The sequence below is a fragment of the Sorex fumeus genome, unplaced genomic scaffold (genome assembly GCF_029834395.1).
Source record: "Sorex fumeus unplaced genomic scaffold, SorFum_2.1 ptg000125l, whole genome shotgun sequence".
NCBI lineage: Eukaryota > Metazoa > Chordata > Mammalia > Eulipotyphla > Soricidae > Sorex > Sorex fumeus.
In genome coordinates this window covers 1,949,502-1,963,316 of record NW_026606182.1, presented here as the reverse complement: position 1 = coordinate 1,963,316, position 13,815 = coordinate 1,949,502, and the positions used below count along the sequence as shown (strand labels likewise).

Here is a 13,815-nt window from a genome sequence, read left to right as displayed (position 1 = left end):
TATACATGTGGGTATCTGTGTGTGGTATGAGGGCATCTGTGCATATGTGCATGCCCTCATGTGTCTGCAAATGTCTCTACATGTGTGTGCACATGTGTGCATCTGCACATGTGTATCTGTGTGTGGTATGTATGGGTGCAGCTGTGCAAGTGTGTGCATGCCTGTCCACATGTCCTCACGTGTCTGTGCATGTGTCTCTGCATACGTGTGCACTTGCGTCTATCTGTATGTCTCTGCATGTGTGTACTCGTGTCTGTGTGTGTCTGCCTACGTGTGCATGTGTGTCTGTGCACATGCCTCTGCATGTGTGTGTACTCGTGTCTGTGTGTGTCTGCCTCTGTGTGCACTTGTGTCTGTGCACAGGTCTCTGCATGTGTGTGTACTCATGCCTGTGTGTGTCTGCCTATGTGTGCACATGTGTCTCTGCCTACGTGTGCATGTGTGTCTCTTGTGCATCTCTGCATAGTGTGCACTTGTGTCCTTGTGTGTGTGTCCTGGTGATTCTCAGGGAGCAGCTCTGAGCAGCCGTGCGGTCGGTTCCGTCTTTTGGCCAGGCCTTCCTGACCCATCCCTACCCTCAGCCCTTCTCAGAGCCCTGCACTTCCGCGGCTCTCCCCGAGCGGGGGCCACCCCAAAAGTTCCTGTCAGCCCTGTCATCTCCCTTCAGGGGGCCCAGCACCCTCCAGCTCCTGCCCTGGTGCCCGCTCCTCCTCGCCGGCCCTGAGCAGCTGTTCCTGCTCGGTGCGTGTCTCTTGTGGTGAGCTGCACGGCTGCCCAAGGAGTCTCTGAATGAGCCTTTGTTGGAAAATGTGCTTGCGTGGGTGGCAGGGTATGAGCAGTCGGGGGACGGGGCTGAGTTTCCAGGTAGGGGTGGGTGGGTGGGTGGGGGGACGGTTCTGGAACCCAGAATGCTCCCTGGCGGAGGGCAGCCGAGGGTGGGCAGAGAGGGAGAGGTCAGTGTGACAGGGGGAACGGCAGGCGCCTCTCTGCCCCAGGACCTTCGGCGCGGTTGTCTGCGTCCCGCCCGCCTCCCGCCGGTGCCCGCCTCGCTCTGCCGCCTGACCCGAGCTGCTTCCATGAACCGAGAGGCCGGGTGGGTTCCAGGGGCTTGGCTGGGGGGGTTCCAGCTGCTGCCGGCTGCCCCGTTTCATGGAAACAACGGGCTGGGCGTGAGGGCGGCGCGGCTGCCCGTTTCCAAGAACCCCCTCCTGCCAGCTCTCTCTCCTGTGACGTCACTTTTCCTGTGATCTGCCCCAGCATCTCCACCTCCCTCCTGCCCGGGGACCTGACCACAGACCTCCCGAGCGTCAGGCGGCGGCAGGGGCCGGGCGTGGGGCAGCGCTCAGAGGAGGCTCGTTCTCAAGCAAGGGCGGATCTGGTGGTCCCCGCTCCACAGCGGTGGAAGCCGAGGCTTGCTGGGGGTTGAGTCACGGGTGGAGGGCAGGGAGCGGGTGGGTGGGAAAACACGACGGGCCTCCAGCTCAGCCCCACTGCTCTGGGGCCAGTGCTCCGGCCTCCGTGGCCAATGCTGAGTCCCCGCACCGCGTCGGAGCTTGGTGTCTCTGATCCTCCTCCCCACCTCACCTGTCCTGAAGCAAGGACCATCCGCCCGCCATCACCCACCCGCGCACACACCTCTGTCCACCCGGGATTCTCTTGCCGTCCATCCGCCTATTCTTTTTGCGTTTGCCTGTGTATTTTGACACCCAGGGGTGCTCAGGGATCACTCCTGGCTCTGGGGCTCAGGGGTCAGTCCTGGCGGGCTCAGGGGACCAGATAGGACTCCAGGGATCGAACCCGGGGTGATCGTGTGCAAGGCAGGTGCCCTCCCCACTGTACTATTGCTCCAGCCCCAGCTACTTTTTCTGGGGAGAGGGAAGTTGGCCCACACCTGGCAGTGCCCAGGACTTACCCCTGGTTCTGCTGAGGTATCTGCCGAGGTGACTCTTGGGGACTATATAAGGCGGATCAACTGTGTGCAAGGCAAGATGCGACTGGACTATCTCACTATCTCCCACCTATTTATCTTTCATCCATTTACCTACCTCTCTAACCACTCATCTATCCACCCACCCATCCATCCATCCATCCACCCGTCCGTCCGTCCATCCATCCACCTACCCACCCACTATATACCCAACTACTTACTGTTTATTTACGCATCTTAATCCCTTCATCCTCTTATATTTCATCCACCCATTCATCTACCTCTCCTCCCTCCCTCCCTCCATCCATTCACCCACCCATCCATCCATCCATGCATCTCTCCTTCTAGCCATGCGTCATCCATCCATCCATCCATCCATCCATCCATCCATCCATCCAGGCATCCCTCCGGCCATCCATGCACCCATCCATCTTTTGATTCACTCATTCATCCATTACTCACCTCCCTTCATTACTTTCATATATTCAGCCATTCACCCACCCACCCATCCCTACCAATCCATCCTTCCACTGGCCTGCCCACCTATCCATCCGCACACCTGCCCTTTATTCGTCCACCCATTCATCTCTCCGTCACCCCAGCTAACCAAACATCCATCCCTCCACGCTTACCGTACATTCATGCATGCATCCATCCATCCAGTACTTCTCCAGCCCTCCCTGTTGGTGGCAGGCAGGCAGGGTCCCCTCACCTCCCAACTAAGGCCAAGAAGGTGAGGAAACAAGGTCATGTGCAGATAGACTTGTGCCTTCAGATCCCGGCTCAGGGAGCTGAGGTGAGAGGCAGCTTCCACGGCATTTGGGGTTCCGGTGCTCCCGAGAGCATTGGATCCAGAGCAGATGGACCATCTCCCTGGAGACTCCGTAGCAGGAACCAGAAACTCAGATCCTCGAGAGACCACGGGTCTGAAGTTCCATGCAGCCAAGTTCCTCTCCTGGGGCAGCCGGGAGGCGGGGACAGGTCAACCTCTGGTTCCCTGCAGCTAGGGCTGCTGGGATTTCGATAGGAACCAGAATTGAGATCCTGGTGTGAAATGAGCTGGCAACTACATTTGAAAAAAAAATTTTTTTTTAAAAGAGCTGTTATGACTTCAAGCCTTAAGTTGGGTGATTCAGAAACTGAGAGATAGTACAGTAGGGAGGGCGTTCACCTTGCAGCCAACCCAAGTTCGATCCTCGGCATCATATATGTTCCCCTGAGCACTTTTAGAAGTGATTCCTGAGTCCAGAGCTAGGAGTAAACCCTAAGCATTGCCGGGCGTGACTCCCAAAAACCAAACCAAAACAAAAAAAAAGTTGGGTGACTAAGTTTGAGGCACTGCCTGGATTTCTTGTCCTCCTAAAAGAACCTGCCCCAGGTATTCTGCCATTCTGATCCTGTCTCCCGGCCACCAGGGGACCACCTACTGCCCACGTTAAATAGGTTCTCAGGGTAAATGACTGAGCTGTGGCTGCTTCTAGAATTTTCTCTTGGGCTTCGGTGATTACAGGAACTTGGTTGGTCCCATAGCCCTAAGGTTCTTTTTGATTGAAACAGAATTCTCCCCCCAGCCCTACTCTCGGACCCTTCCTGGTCTCTCCATCAGTTGCCCAGAACTTCTGGAGGCAGACGGTGCAGCCTCTGGGAATCTTTTTTTTTTCTTTCTGGGTCACACTCGGCGATGCACAGGGGTTACTCCTGGCTCTGCACTCAGGAGTTACTCCTGGTGGTGCTCAGGGAACCATGTGGGATGCTGGGAATCGAACTAGGGTCGGCCTCGTGCAAGGCAAACGTCCTACCTGCTGTGCTATCTCTCCAGGCCCACCTCTGGGAACCTTTAAAAAAAAGTTCCCTTTGGGAACTTTAAGTCCGTTCAAGGAATGTACTGGGCGACGTCTTTCCCCCGCCCCATGTTCCCGCCCTTCAACCCCCCCCCACTTCCCAGGTGATACAGGGGTCCAGGATGCGCCTTTATCCACTCCAAAGGCCAAACAGATGAAGACCCCTTCCCGCGCTTAGGGCTCAGGGAAGGCGCCCTTGCTCTCGGGCGCCCTCTGGTGGCGCATGTGTGTCTGTGTCTTGGGATAGAGGTTGGTTCCCCAAATTCTCCATCCCACGACACCTGACATCTTCTAAATGATTGACTGACTTAGGGAGCTTTCGCATATACAAATATTCGCAACGTTAGAAGTTAAAATAGAAAATTGAGTAATTTTTTTTTTTTGCTTTTTGGGTCACACCCAGCGATGCACAGGGGTTACTCCTGGCTCTGCACTCAGGAATTACTCCTGGCGGTGCTCGGGGGACCATATGGGATGCTGGGAATCAAACCCGGGTCAGCCGCGTGCAAGGCAAACGCTCTACCCACTGTGTTATCGCCCCAGCCCTGAAAATTTAGTAAATTTTTATCAAGTCATTAACAATAATAATTAAACCACTACATCTTAAAAAACACAGAAACATTTTATGGAAAAGAGAAAAGGCAACAGTATTTTCCCTACACTAAGCACATTTGGTAAGGGCTGGGGAGAGAGCATGCTTGCCTTGCATGCGGCTGATCTGGATTTGATAGGTGCTGGCCGACCGACGCCCCATATGGTCCCCCGACCCCCTCAGGAGTGATCCCTGATCACAGAGCAGAAGTGATCCCTGAGCACTTCCCGGTGTGGTCCAAAAGCAAACGAACAAAATTACGGTGCAGAACTACCAACATTTCACTTTTCGTTTTTTTGGGGCCTCCCAAGCTGCTTTGCTCAGGGATCTTGGGGGCCACTCCTGGGTCTACGAGACCGATCAGGCAGTTGGGTCCGTGCTGGAGTCTGGGGATGTGTGGGGGTGGGGTGGGGGCGCTCAGGCCCTGCAATGCCAGGAACCACTAGGGCCACCCTGGCAGTGCTCAGGGGCCTCAACGCCGCACCCAGCGGTGCTGGGGTGTATGTGGTGCTGGGGGTCAGGCCAAGATCTCATGTGAAGCATGAGGACCTGGCCCCGTTCTAGCTCCCCGTCCCCTTCAATTTCATGTTTTCACAGTTTCAAGGGCTGGGATCACAGACCACTACTGAACTCTATTTCTGCCCATCACACATGCCCCATAGCTTCTGGAAAATTCCACAGAATCCTGGTGGGGAGAAGAGAGTGGAATATGCGATGGCAGTATTATTATCTGAGCGGTATTATTAAAAGAACGGTGGGAATGCCTAGCGTTCCAGGCACCATACTTTGAGAATTGCTTGTCAAGGGGCAGAAGTACCTTCTGGGGAACCTGACAGAATCGGGGGGACAGGAGTGATCTCAGGGGGCCCCTCCCCAGGGCAGGCTGGGTGGGTGGTTCCTTCAACATCCTGCGTCTGGATTTTTGCCCCCAACACCAGAGGCAACCCCAAACGTCCCCTCAGTGGCCCCCTCCAGAGCCCCGGGCTCCGTCAGAACTGTCGGGGTTCGCTGTGCCCTAGACACCAGAAACTCCAGCCTCAGGAGTGGGGGGTCTGCTCGCTGGCACTGCTCACTTTCTCGGGCTGGGGAGGCACCCCTTGGGAGATCATGCTTCATTTGTTCTGGGGGTGCTTCCTTCCCTGTGGGGGACACCGCTCTATCCTCTGTGGGTGAACCCCGCTACTCTTGGGGGAGTCCTGCCAGTCTGTGGGCGCAGCCCCAGGTAACACCCAGCCCTGGAGAGGGGAGCCGCTGTTTGGGGGGCTTCCTTCTCCGACAGTCTCTGCTCCCCCAGGCTGTGTGGCCTCCGCACCCTGCAGCCCTACGCCGAGAGGATCCCCGTGGTGGCCACCGCCGGCATCACCGTCAACTTCACGTCGCAGATCTCCCTCACGGGCCCCGGCGTGCAGGTGTACTACGGCCTGTACAACCAGTCGGATCGTGAGTCTGTGGGGGCAGCGGCGGGCACCCCGGGCCGGCAGCCCCCCGAGCACCGGGAGTCTGGACAGAGACGCAAATGTGATGTGTGTGTGCGTGAGGTATGTTGTTATGTGTATGATGTATGTGTGTGACGTGTGATGCAAGGGAGTGTATGATGTATGTGTATGATGTGAATGTAGGAGTATGTGATGTGTGTATGGTGTTGTGTGTGATGTGTGAGTGTATGTTGTGTGTGTGATGTGAGTTATGTTGCATGTGTGTGATGTGTGAGTGTATGAAGTATGTGTGTGATGTGTGAGTTATGTTCACGTGTGTGATGTGAGTGTATGATGCATCTGTGTGACGTGAGCGTGGGTATGAGTATGTGGTGTGTGTCTGATATGTGTCTGACGAGGAGTGTATGTGTGTGATGTGAGTGTGGGTATGTGTGCGATGTGTGTATACGATGTGTGAGTGTCTGATGTATGTGTGTGATGTGTGCATGTGTGTGAAAATGTGAGTGTGGGCATGTGTGAGAGCTCCTGTGTGTGAGAATGCTTATGTGTGTGCTAGTGTGTGTGTCTGTATGTATATGTGAGTATATGGACATTTGTGTGTAGGAATCTGTGAGTGTGACTGTGTGTGTGAATGTCTATGAATGCACGAGGGTGTGAGTGTGTGCATGTGTGTGCGCCCATGTGAGTGTGTGTGTGTATGTGTATGTGTCAGCATGTGCAGGGCTGTCCCATGTATGGGAGGGTTGCAGACACGCACGCGTGCAGGACCGTGCACAGGGCCCCTGTGCGCATGCGTGGTGCCCGCGGCAGGGCCTCAGGGCTCTCTCTCCGCAGCCTGCCCCGGAGAGTTCCTGTGCTCCGTGAATGGACTCTGCGTGCCTGCCTGTGACGGGGTCAAGGACTGCCCCAACGGCCTGGATGAGAGAAACTGTGGTGAGCCACGTCTCTCCCCTTTGTGCCTGCGAGACCATCTGGGCAGGCCACGTGCCCTCATCCTGGGGGGTGGGAAGGAGGGGGTCGCGGTCTCCCAGGACCACGTGTAGGCAGGAGCAGGGGTCTGGAAGCGGGTGTCAGGGTCAGTCGGAATCCCCTTCCCTGCCACGGGGTCCCACGGGGCTCGGCCAACTCTCATGGCATGATGCTGGCAGCGCCCACCTCTGGCAAAGAGCTCAGCTTCCTGGTGGTCTCCTGACTGGGGGCCCTCTCAGACCCCCAGTTCCTGGCCCCTGTCACCCAGCCTGATGGCGCTGGCATCCCCACACCCCATGTTGCTGATCTTCGGGGTCTGGCATGAGAAGCGGGTGCGCCCCGGAGGCTGTGGAAGGGAGGTGGCCCAGAGCCTGGAGCACCTGGCCTTGAGGTCAGGCCAGCCGGGGGATCCTGGACCAGGCACCACCTTGCTGTTTCCTCCCATGGAGTGGGGCATCTCCCGGGGCTGCCATGAAACCTCCCCCTGAAAGGTGCCCGAGAAGGATCCCATGTGCCATGCCCTGAAGTGTCCACCATCCCAGAATACACAGCCCTAGCCTGTGCCTCCGGCTCCTGCCCACGGCCCACCCTGTGTCCCCCCCCCCCCCCCCAGTCTGCAGAGCCACCTTCCAGTGCCGAGAGGACAGCACGTGCATCTCACTGTCCAGGGTCTGTGACCAGCAGCCGGACTGCCTCAATGGGAGCGACGAGGAGCAGTGCCAGGAGGGTGAGTGGGGGTCGGGTGAGTGGCTGGCGGGCGCTGCAGGGTGCCAGGGCTCTGAGCCAGCACGGCGGCCTGGTCCCTCGGCTTGAGAATCGGCTTGATTCTCAGCCGTGGTCTCTGCACTCTGGCCCCGAGACTCCCCAGCTTGCTTGTACGTCCGTTATTCATCTATCCGCCCACCCATCTGTTCACCCACTCCTCCTTCCATCCCTGCTTGTGGCCATCTGTCCAGTAGCAATCCGTTCACCCACCTGGCCATCATTCCACCCACACATCCACCATTCCATCTGTCTATCCATTCATCCACTTGTCAATCTGTCCCTCCATCTTTCCATCCATCAACTCACCCATCCGTCTGTCTTTTCACCCACCCACTGATTCATCCATCCATCCATCCATCCATCCATCCATCCATCCATCCATCCATCCACCCATCCATCTTTTCACCCATCAACTGATTCATCCACCCATCCATCTATCCATCCATTCACCTATCCATCCGTCTTTTCACCCACCCACTTATTCATCGATCCATCCTTCCATCTATTCGTCCATCCATCCATCCATCCATCCACCTAATCATCTGTCCACCCATCCCCCCACTGACCTGTTCAATCACTTATCTCCCTACCCTGAGCCCTCAATCAACCTGGTGATCAGTTTACCAAACTGCATGCCTGGTGCTCACTTTCCCACCCTCTATCCATGATCCATGCGTCCAGAGTGTGTGCACACACTGCTGATTCTCGCTGACTCTGATCTGTGCCCAGCCCTCACATCCGGTCACTTGCCCATCCTTCTAACTGCTCTGCCAGGCCACCAACCCTCCTCCCCCATTGGTTGGTCTGCCTGATCTCCTGCTCCGTTTCTTGTTCTCTCCCTCCTCTCCATCCAAGTGGCTGGGCAGCCCACACTGCACACTCCCGGTGGCATGTGAGGAAGAGTGAGGAAGGGGGGGTGAGAGGTCCCGAAGATGTGGTCCTGCCTTGGGGACCCTAGGGTGGTGGGGAGGTGGGATCTAGGCAGGATATGGATGGGACGTTCCCCAGAGGAGAGGGACGTTTAACTGGGCCTCGGAGCGGAGTCAGATCAAGCTGAAACAGCAGAGCAGGGGCCCGAGCAGTAGCACAGCAGGTAGGATGCTTGCGTGCACACGGTCAACCCGGGTTCGATCTCCGGCATCCCTTATGGTCCTCTAAGGCCCGCCAGGAGTGATCCCTGAGCACAGAGCCAGGAGTCAGCCCTGAGAAGCGCTGCATGTGGCCCCCAAACCAAACCAAACCAAACCATGAAACAGTGAAGAGCTGGGGGGGGGGGGGGGAGCTGGGCAGCGGAGGGCCTGGAGCACTGCCCGGCTGAGTCCGAGAGGGCAGGCACCAGCCTGCCCCGGGAGCTAGTCTGACAGCGGTGGTGCCGTTCTGCTTCCGTGTTCGGCCCCTGCATTGGGGTCCGTCTGAGAGGGGAGGCAGCCTTACTTCCTCAGAGAAGGGAGGCCCGGAGGGTCACGCCTCTCTCTCTGGAAACCTCAGGGCCCCTTCAGGTTGATCAGGGACCACCGTGTCCCTCCCCCCATCACCGCTTGGCCTCATTCAGGCTTCCTCTTCCCTGGGGCTCGGGGACCCAGCCTCTGCCCTGTCCCCCTCTCTGTCTCAGGGGTGCCGTGCGGCACCTTCACCTTCCAGTGTGAGGACCGAAGCTGCGTGCGGAAACCCAACCCGCAGTGTGACGGGCAGCTGGACTGCAGGGACGGGTCGGATGAGCAGGACTGCGGTGAGCCTGGCAGCGGGCCTGGGCAGATGGGCAGGTGGTCGCGGAGTCCCTGGGCTCCTCACAGGAAGCCCCAGTCCATCGCCTTCTGGCCATCCCTGGCCTGCCTTCTCCCCGCAGACTGTGGCCTCCAGGGTCCCTCGGGCCGCATCGTGGGAGGGGCCGCGTCCTCCGAGGGGGAGTGGCCGTGGCAGGCCAGCCTCCAGGTCCGGGGCCGGCACATCTGCGGGGGCGCCCTCATCCATGACCGCTGGGTGATCACAGCTGCCCACTGCTTCCAGGAAGACAGGTGAGCGGGGCGCCGGTGTCCGGCCACACCCGATAGGGGAGGGAACGAGGAAGGGGGGGTGTCAGTGTGTCTGGGGTTTGAGCCCGGCAGGGAGGCAGGGTGTCCCCTTGGGGACTGCTTTCGGGGGTCAGTCGCGGCTCCGCGGACACACTCTGCTCCACCTCTCTGCGCCCAACATTGGGTCCCTTTGCTGGGTCAGAGGTCCATTCATTCATTCATTCATTCACTGGTTGTTTCCCCGCTAGTGCCAGAGAGGACTTTGGCAGGAACACAACTGCTCGGCCTGGTGGAAGGCCAAGACCCACGCCTCCAAGTGTGCCTCAGTGTGTGTGTGTGTGTGCGCGTATGTGTACACGGGGTGGTCCCAGAGAAATTTCAGGAGGAGACCACGCACCCAGTTATTTAGCGCTTCCGGGGGCGGGGCCCGTGACCACGCCCCCTCGCAGCGCCCAGCCAATCACCTGGGCTCCGCCCCGCCCCTCCCTCCGCCCCTGGCCCGGCTCCACCTCCTCTCCCCTCCGGTGCGCCTGGACGTGGCCACTGCCCAGCTAACACTGCTGGGTGCCCCCGACGCCCGTTCGGGCACTGCCACCCCGCACCGAGCCTGGCATCGGGGGCTTGGCGGGGCCGCAGCCCACCCTCCCCGGCCCACGGGGTCGCAGCAGGCTCGCGTGCAGAGGCTTTTTCGGCGAGAGGGTCTGGCCCTGCTGGGCGCCCAGTCTGACCGAGCTCTGCACAGAGGGTCTGGGGGGACCCATCGCGCAGACGGACGCGGCCAGGAGGCGTCCCGGGGCTTCGGGCGGCGGGGCAGGCGGCCGGGAGGGGGGTCTCGGGCCCCGGGCGGCCGGGAGGGGTCCCGTGCGCTGAGCCCCCCGCCCGCCCGCCCGCCCTCCTCCAGCATGGCCTCGCCGGCGCTGTGGACCGTGTTCCTGGGCAAGGTGTGGCAGAACTCGCGCTGGCCGGGCGAGGTGTCCTTCAAGGTGCGCCGCCTGCTGCTGCACCCCTACCACGAGGAGGACAGCCACGACTACGACGTGGCGCTGCTGCAGCTCGACCACGCCGTGGTGCGCTCGGCCACCGTGCGCCCCGTCTGCCTGCCCGCGCGCTCCCACTTCTTCGAGCCGGGCCTGCACTGCTGGATCACGGGCTGGGGCGCCCAGCGCGAGGGCGGTGAGGCCACAGCCGGGGTCCCGCCGGGGCCGGGCGAGGGGAGCCCGCGCCGTGCCCAGGCCGGCCAGTCCCGCCCTGGGGTTAGATCCGTCCGAGACCTGCAGTTACCTGGAGAGCGGTGTGGGGGGTGGAGGTGGTGTCCGGCCGTCCAGCGATTCTCATCTCCGGGACGCCTGGCTTGCTCACCTGCTCGGTGACCGCAGGCGGGGGTGGGGCAGTCCCATTTCCCACGTGGGGAAACTGAGGCTCGGAGCCCCTTAGTGCCTCGAGGTCCCACAGCCAGAGGAGGCTGAGCCAAGACCCCAGTCCAGGACTGCGGACTCCGGAGCTGGGTCTGTTGCTGCCACTCAGAAATGGGGCTTCCTCCACCTCCCTCATTACCCCACAAACCACAGACCCTGAGAAGGATCCAGAGAAGGACCCAGGAGGAGGCGGGCGCTAGGGGCCCCTGAGTGACCAGCAGACCCGTGGGGACAGGAGGGGGCTGCCCTGTCCCCCGGATCTGCTGATTCTGCCTTCTGCCCACCTCCCCCACCCCACCCCGCTGGGCAGGCCCCACCAGCGACGGGCTGCAGAAGGCGGACGTGGAGCTGGTTCCCCAGGACCTGTGCAGTGAGGCCTACCGCTACCAGGTGACACCCCGCATGCTGTGTGCCGGCTACCGCAAGGGCCACAAGGACGCCTGCCAGGTACGCTGGGGCGCTGCGCCCAGTTGACAGATGGGGAGGCCGAGGCCCCGCGGGGTGATGGGAAGGGACTCCCCCGCAGTGGGGTGGAATGGCTGGGTGGCTCTCAGGGCCCTGCCCCCCCTGAAGCCGCCTCCTCTTGCCCGGGGCCCAGGGAGACTCCGGGGGCCCGCTGGTGTGCAAGGAGCAGAGTGGCCGCTGGTTCCTGGCGGGGCTGGTCAGCTGGGGCCTGGGCTGCGGCCGCCCCAACTACTTCGGCGTCTACACTCGCATCACCGGGGTCATCGGCTGGATCCGGCAGGTGCTGACCTGAGGGGCTGCCCCCCCCACCAGCCTGTGGAGCTGGGCCCCGCCATCTCTCCATCTCTCGGACACACACAGCCTGGGCACCCACCTGGTGGCAGGGAGCAAGTATTTGGGGGGAGGTGGGATGCCAGGATCCTGTGGAGCTCGAAGCGGCACCCCAACCCGGCACCCCGACCGCCCTCCCTGCAGAGGCTCGGAGAGGAGGAGCGTTCAGCCTTGCATCCCCGGATCCTCCCCTCCCACTTTCTCCCCCGCTGACTTTGGGGGGCTGGGGGAGAATTACAGCGATCCTGTGGCTTCCGTGTCCTGGAGGGCAGCGGAGACGCCCCAAATCAGGCTGCCGGGCCAGCATCTGCTCCGGGTTCCAGGTCGCGGAGCGGGGGCCCGACGGGAGGGGTGGGTGGGGCACAGCCAAGTGGGCCAGCTGCCATCTTAGCCAAAGGGCCGGTGCCTGGGTCCCGCCCCCCCTCCCCGGAGGCCAGCGCTGCCTGTGGAATAAAAATGCCCTTGGACCAGGCCTCGCCCGCCTTGTCTGACTGGGGACCTGGAGACCTGCCTCACTCAGGCCACTGTGAGGCCTGGGACAAGTGACGGCCACCTTCTGGGGCTTTCCAAAGAAGCTGAGCAGGGTGGAGGGGGGCACTGGTGACACCAGGGAGCGTGTGGGGCGCCCCTGACTCCCTGCGTCGGCTGTCGGTCTCAGTCTTGGGCAGGGACTGTGCAGGGGACTGTGATAGAGACAAGAGGGAGCTCCTGGTCCCTGCCCTCGGCAGGGTGGCCTTGTAGACTCAAGGGTGAGGGGCACTGGGAGTGTGCCGCCAGAAACGGCAGGGAAGGCTGCCTGGAGGAGGTGAGGTGCTGAGGGACTCCCGGGTAGCCGAGGAGGCGTTCAGGCAGGGGAAGAGCATGTGCGAGAGCACAGAGTCCCCAAAGAACCCGGCATCTCGGGTACCAGAGACGCCCTGGCGTCACCGTATATGCTCAGATGGGGACAGCCCAGTTGCTGGACGCCCAGGTGACGGGCAGGGTGGCTCCGGAGCTCACGTCCACGGCCTGCTGAGATGATCAGGAGCCCCTGGGAGGTTCTGGAACTTGGGGACACGCTGAGATCAGATGGGGGCCCCAAATTCATGGGCGCTGGAGCGGGGGGGGGGGGATGCAGGGGTGCTGGGCTGAACTGTCCACGCTGTCCCCGAGTGCTCCGTGGATGGGGCTGGGGGCAGAATGGGGGAGTGACCCAGAGGCCCCACCCAGGGAAACAGGCCAGGTGACATCCAGTTGGGCCTTCGAGGCAGGGCGAGCTGCAGGGGGGCCTGAGGCCGCTGGAGGACCCCTTAGTGGGGAAGGCAGAGATGCTGCAGAGGGCTGGGGGCGTGGCCGGGAGGGCCCGGGGGCGTGGCCACCGATCAGCGGGCCTTGGGGGCGTGGCCGGGAGGGCCTCCAACCCAGGGGCGGCAGGAACCGATGTTCCAAGGCCTGGGGCCCCCTTTCCTTCACTTCCCAAGTCTGGGGTCCAGAGCGGCTCACCCGCCGGGCTCCGCGGGGCCGAGCATGGAGTGGCCGTGGAGACGCGGTTCTAATTCCCGTCCACCAGCTCGCCTCAGTCTTTCGTGGCTGTTGTTGTTTGGGGGCCCTGGGATGACCCGGGTTCGAGTTGTTCTAACAACTTCTGGTCGCTCCTGCAGGCCCAGCTGGGGTGGGCAGGGTGGGTGGGGGCAGGGCGCAGGGGGGGGCACTCCAGCGTTGTTCCCAGGGCTGGGGTAGAAGGTGGCCTGCCGGGCAGGTGACCTGGCAGGAAGTGTCTAAGTGTGTGTGTGTGTTGGGGGCTGCCTGGCTGGGGCAGAGGCTGCGGCCCCCACAGGTGCCCAGGAAACAAGTGGAAGGAGTGGACGTGGCTGGTGCTGGACCTCTGCACACATCTGAGCCAAGCACTCCCTTTCTGGAGGGGAAACTGAGGCCAAGAGAGAACAAGCACGGGCCAATGTGCCCTGCGCAGGCCCCCGGCCCTAGAGGCCTGGTGGCACCCGCCAGAGCAGAAGGGTGCCCGCACGCAGGGTGGCACAGCCCACAGAGCTGGGCCCCTGGACCCCCAGGTGGCCCCGAGAAAG

The 13,815-nt window shown here is 61.1% G+C and overlaps 1 protein-coding gene across 1 annotated transcript in view; it reads left to right on the top strand.

Annotated features, from left to right (window-relative positions):
* Positions 1 to 12,218, top strand: part of TMPRSS6 (transmembrane serine protease 6) — a 35,138-nt gene extending 22,920 nt beyond the window's left edge. Inside the window, exons 11-18 of the mRNA XM_056137523.1 lie at positions 5,655 to 5,800; positions 6,631 to 6,729; positions 7,379 to 7,492; positions 9,143 to 9,259; positions 9,377 to 9,545; positions 10,444 to 10,715; positions 11,268 to 11,404; positions 11,556 to 12,218. Of these exons, the coding sequence (XP_055993498.1) occupies positions 5,655 to 5,800; positions 6,631 to 6,729; positions 7,379 to 7,492; positions 9,143 to 9,259; positions 9,377 to 9,545; positions 10,444 to 10,715; positions 11,268 to 11,404; positions 11,556 to 11,714 (1,213 nt within the window). The 3' untranslated portion in view covers positions 11,715 to 12,218. The remainder of the gene's footprint in view (positions 1 to 5,654; positions 5,801 to 6,630; positions 6,730 to 7,378; positions 7,493 to 9,142; positions 9,260 to 9,376; positions 9,546 to 10,443; positions 10,716 to 11,267; positions 11,405 to 11,555) is intronic.
* The last annotated feature ends 1,597 nt before the right edge of the window (positions 12,219 to 13,815 follow it).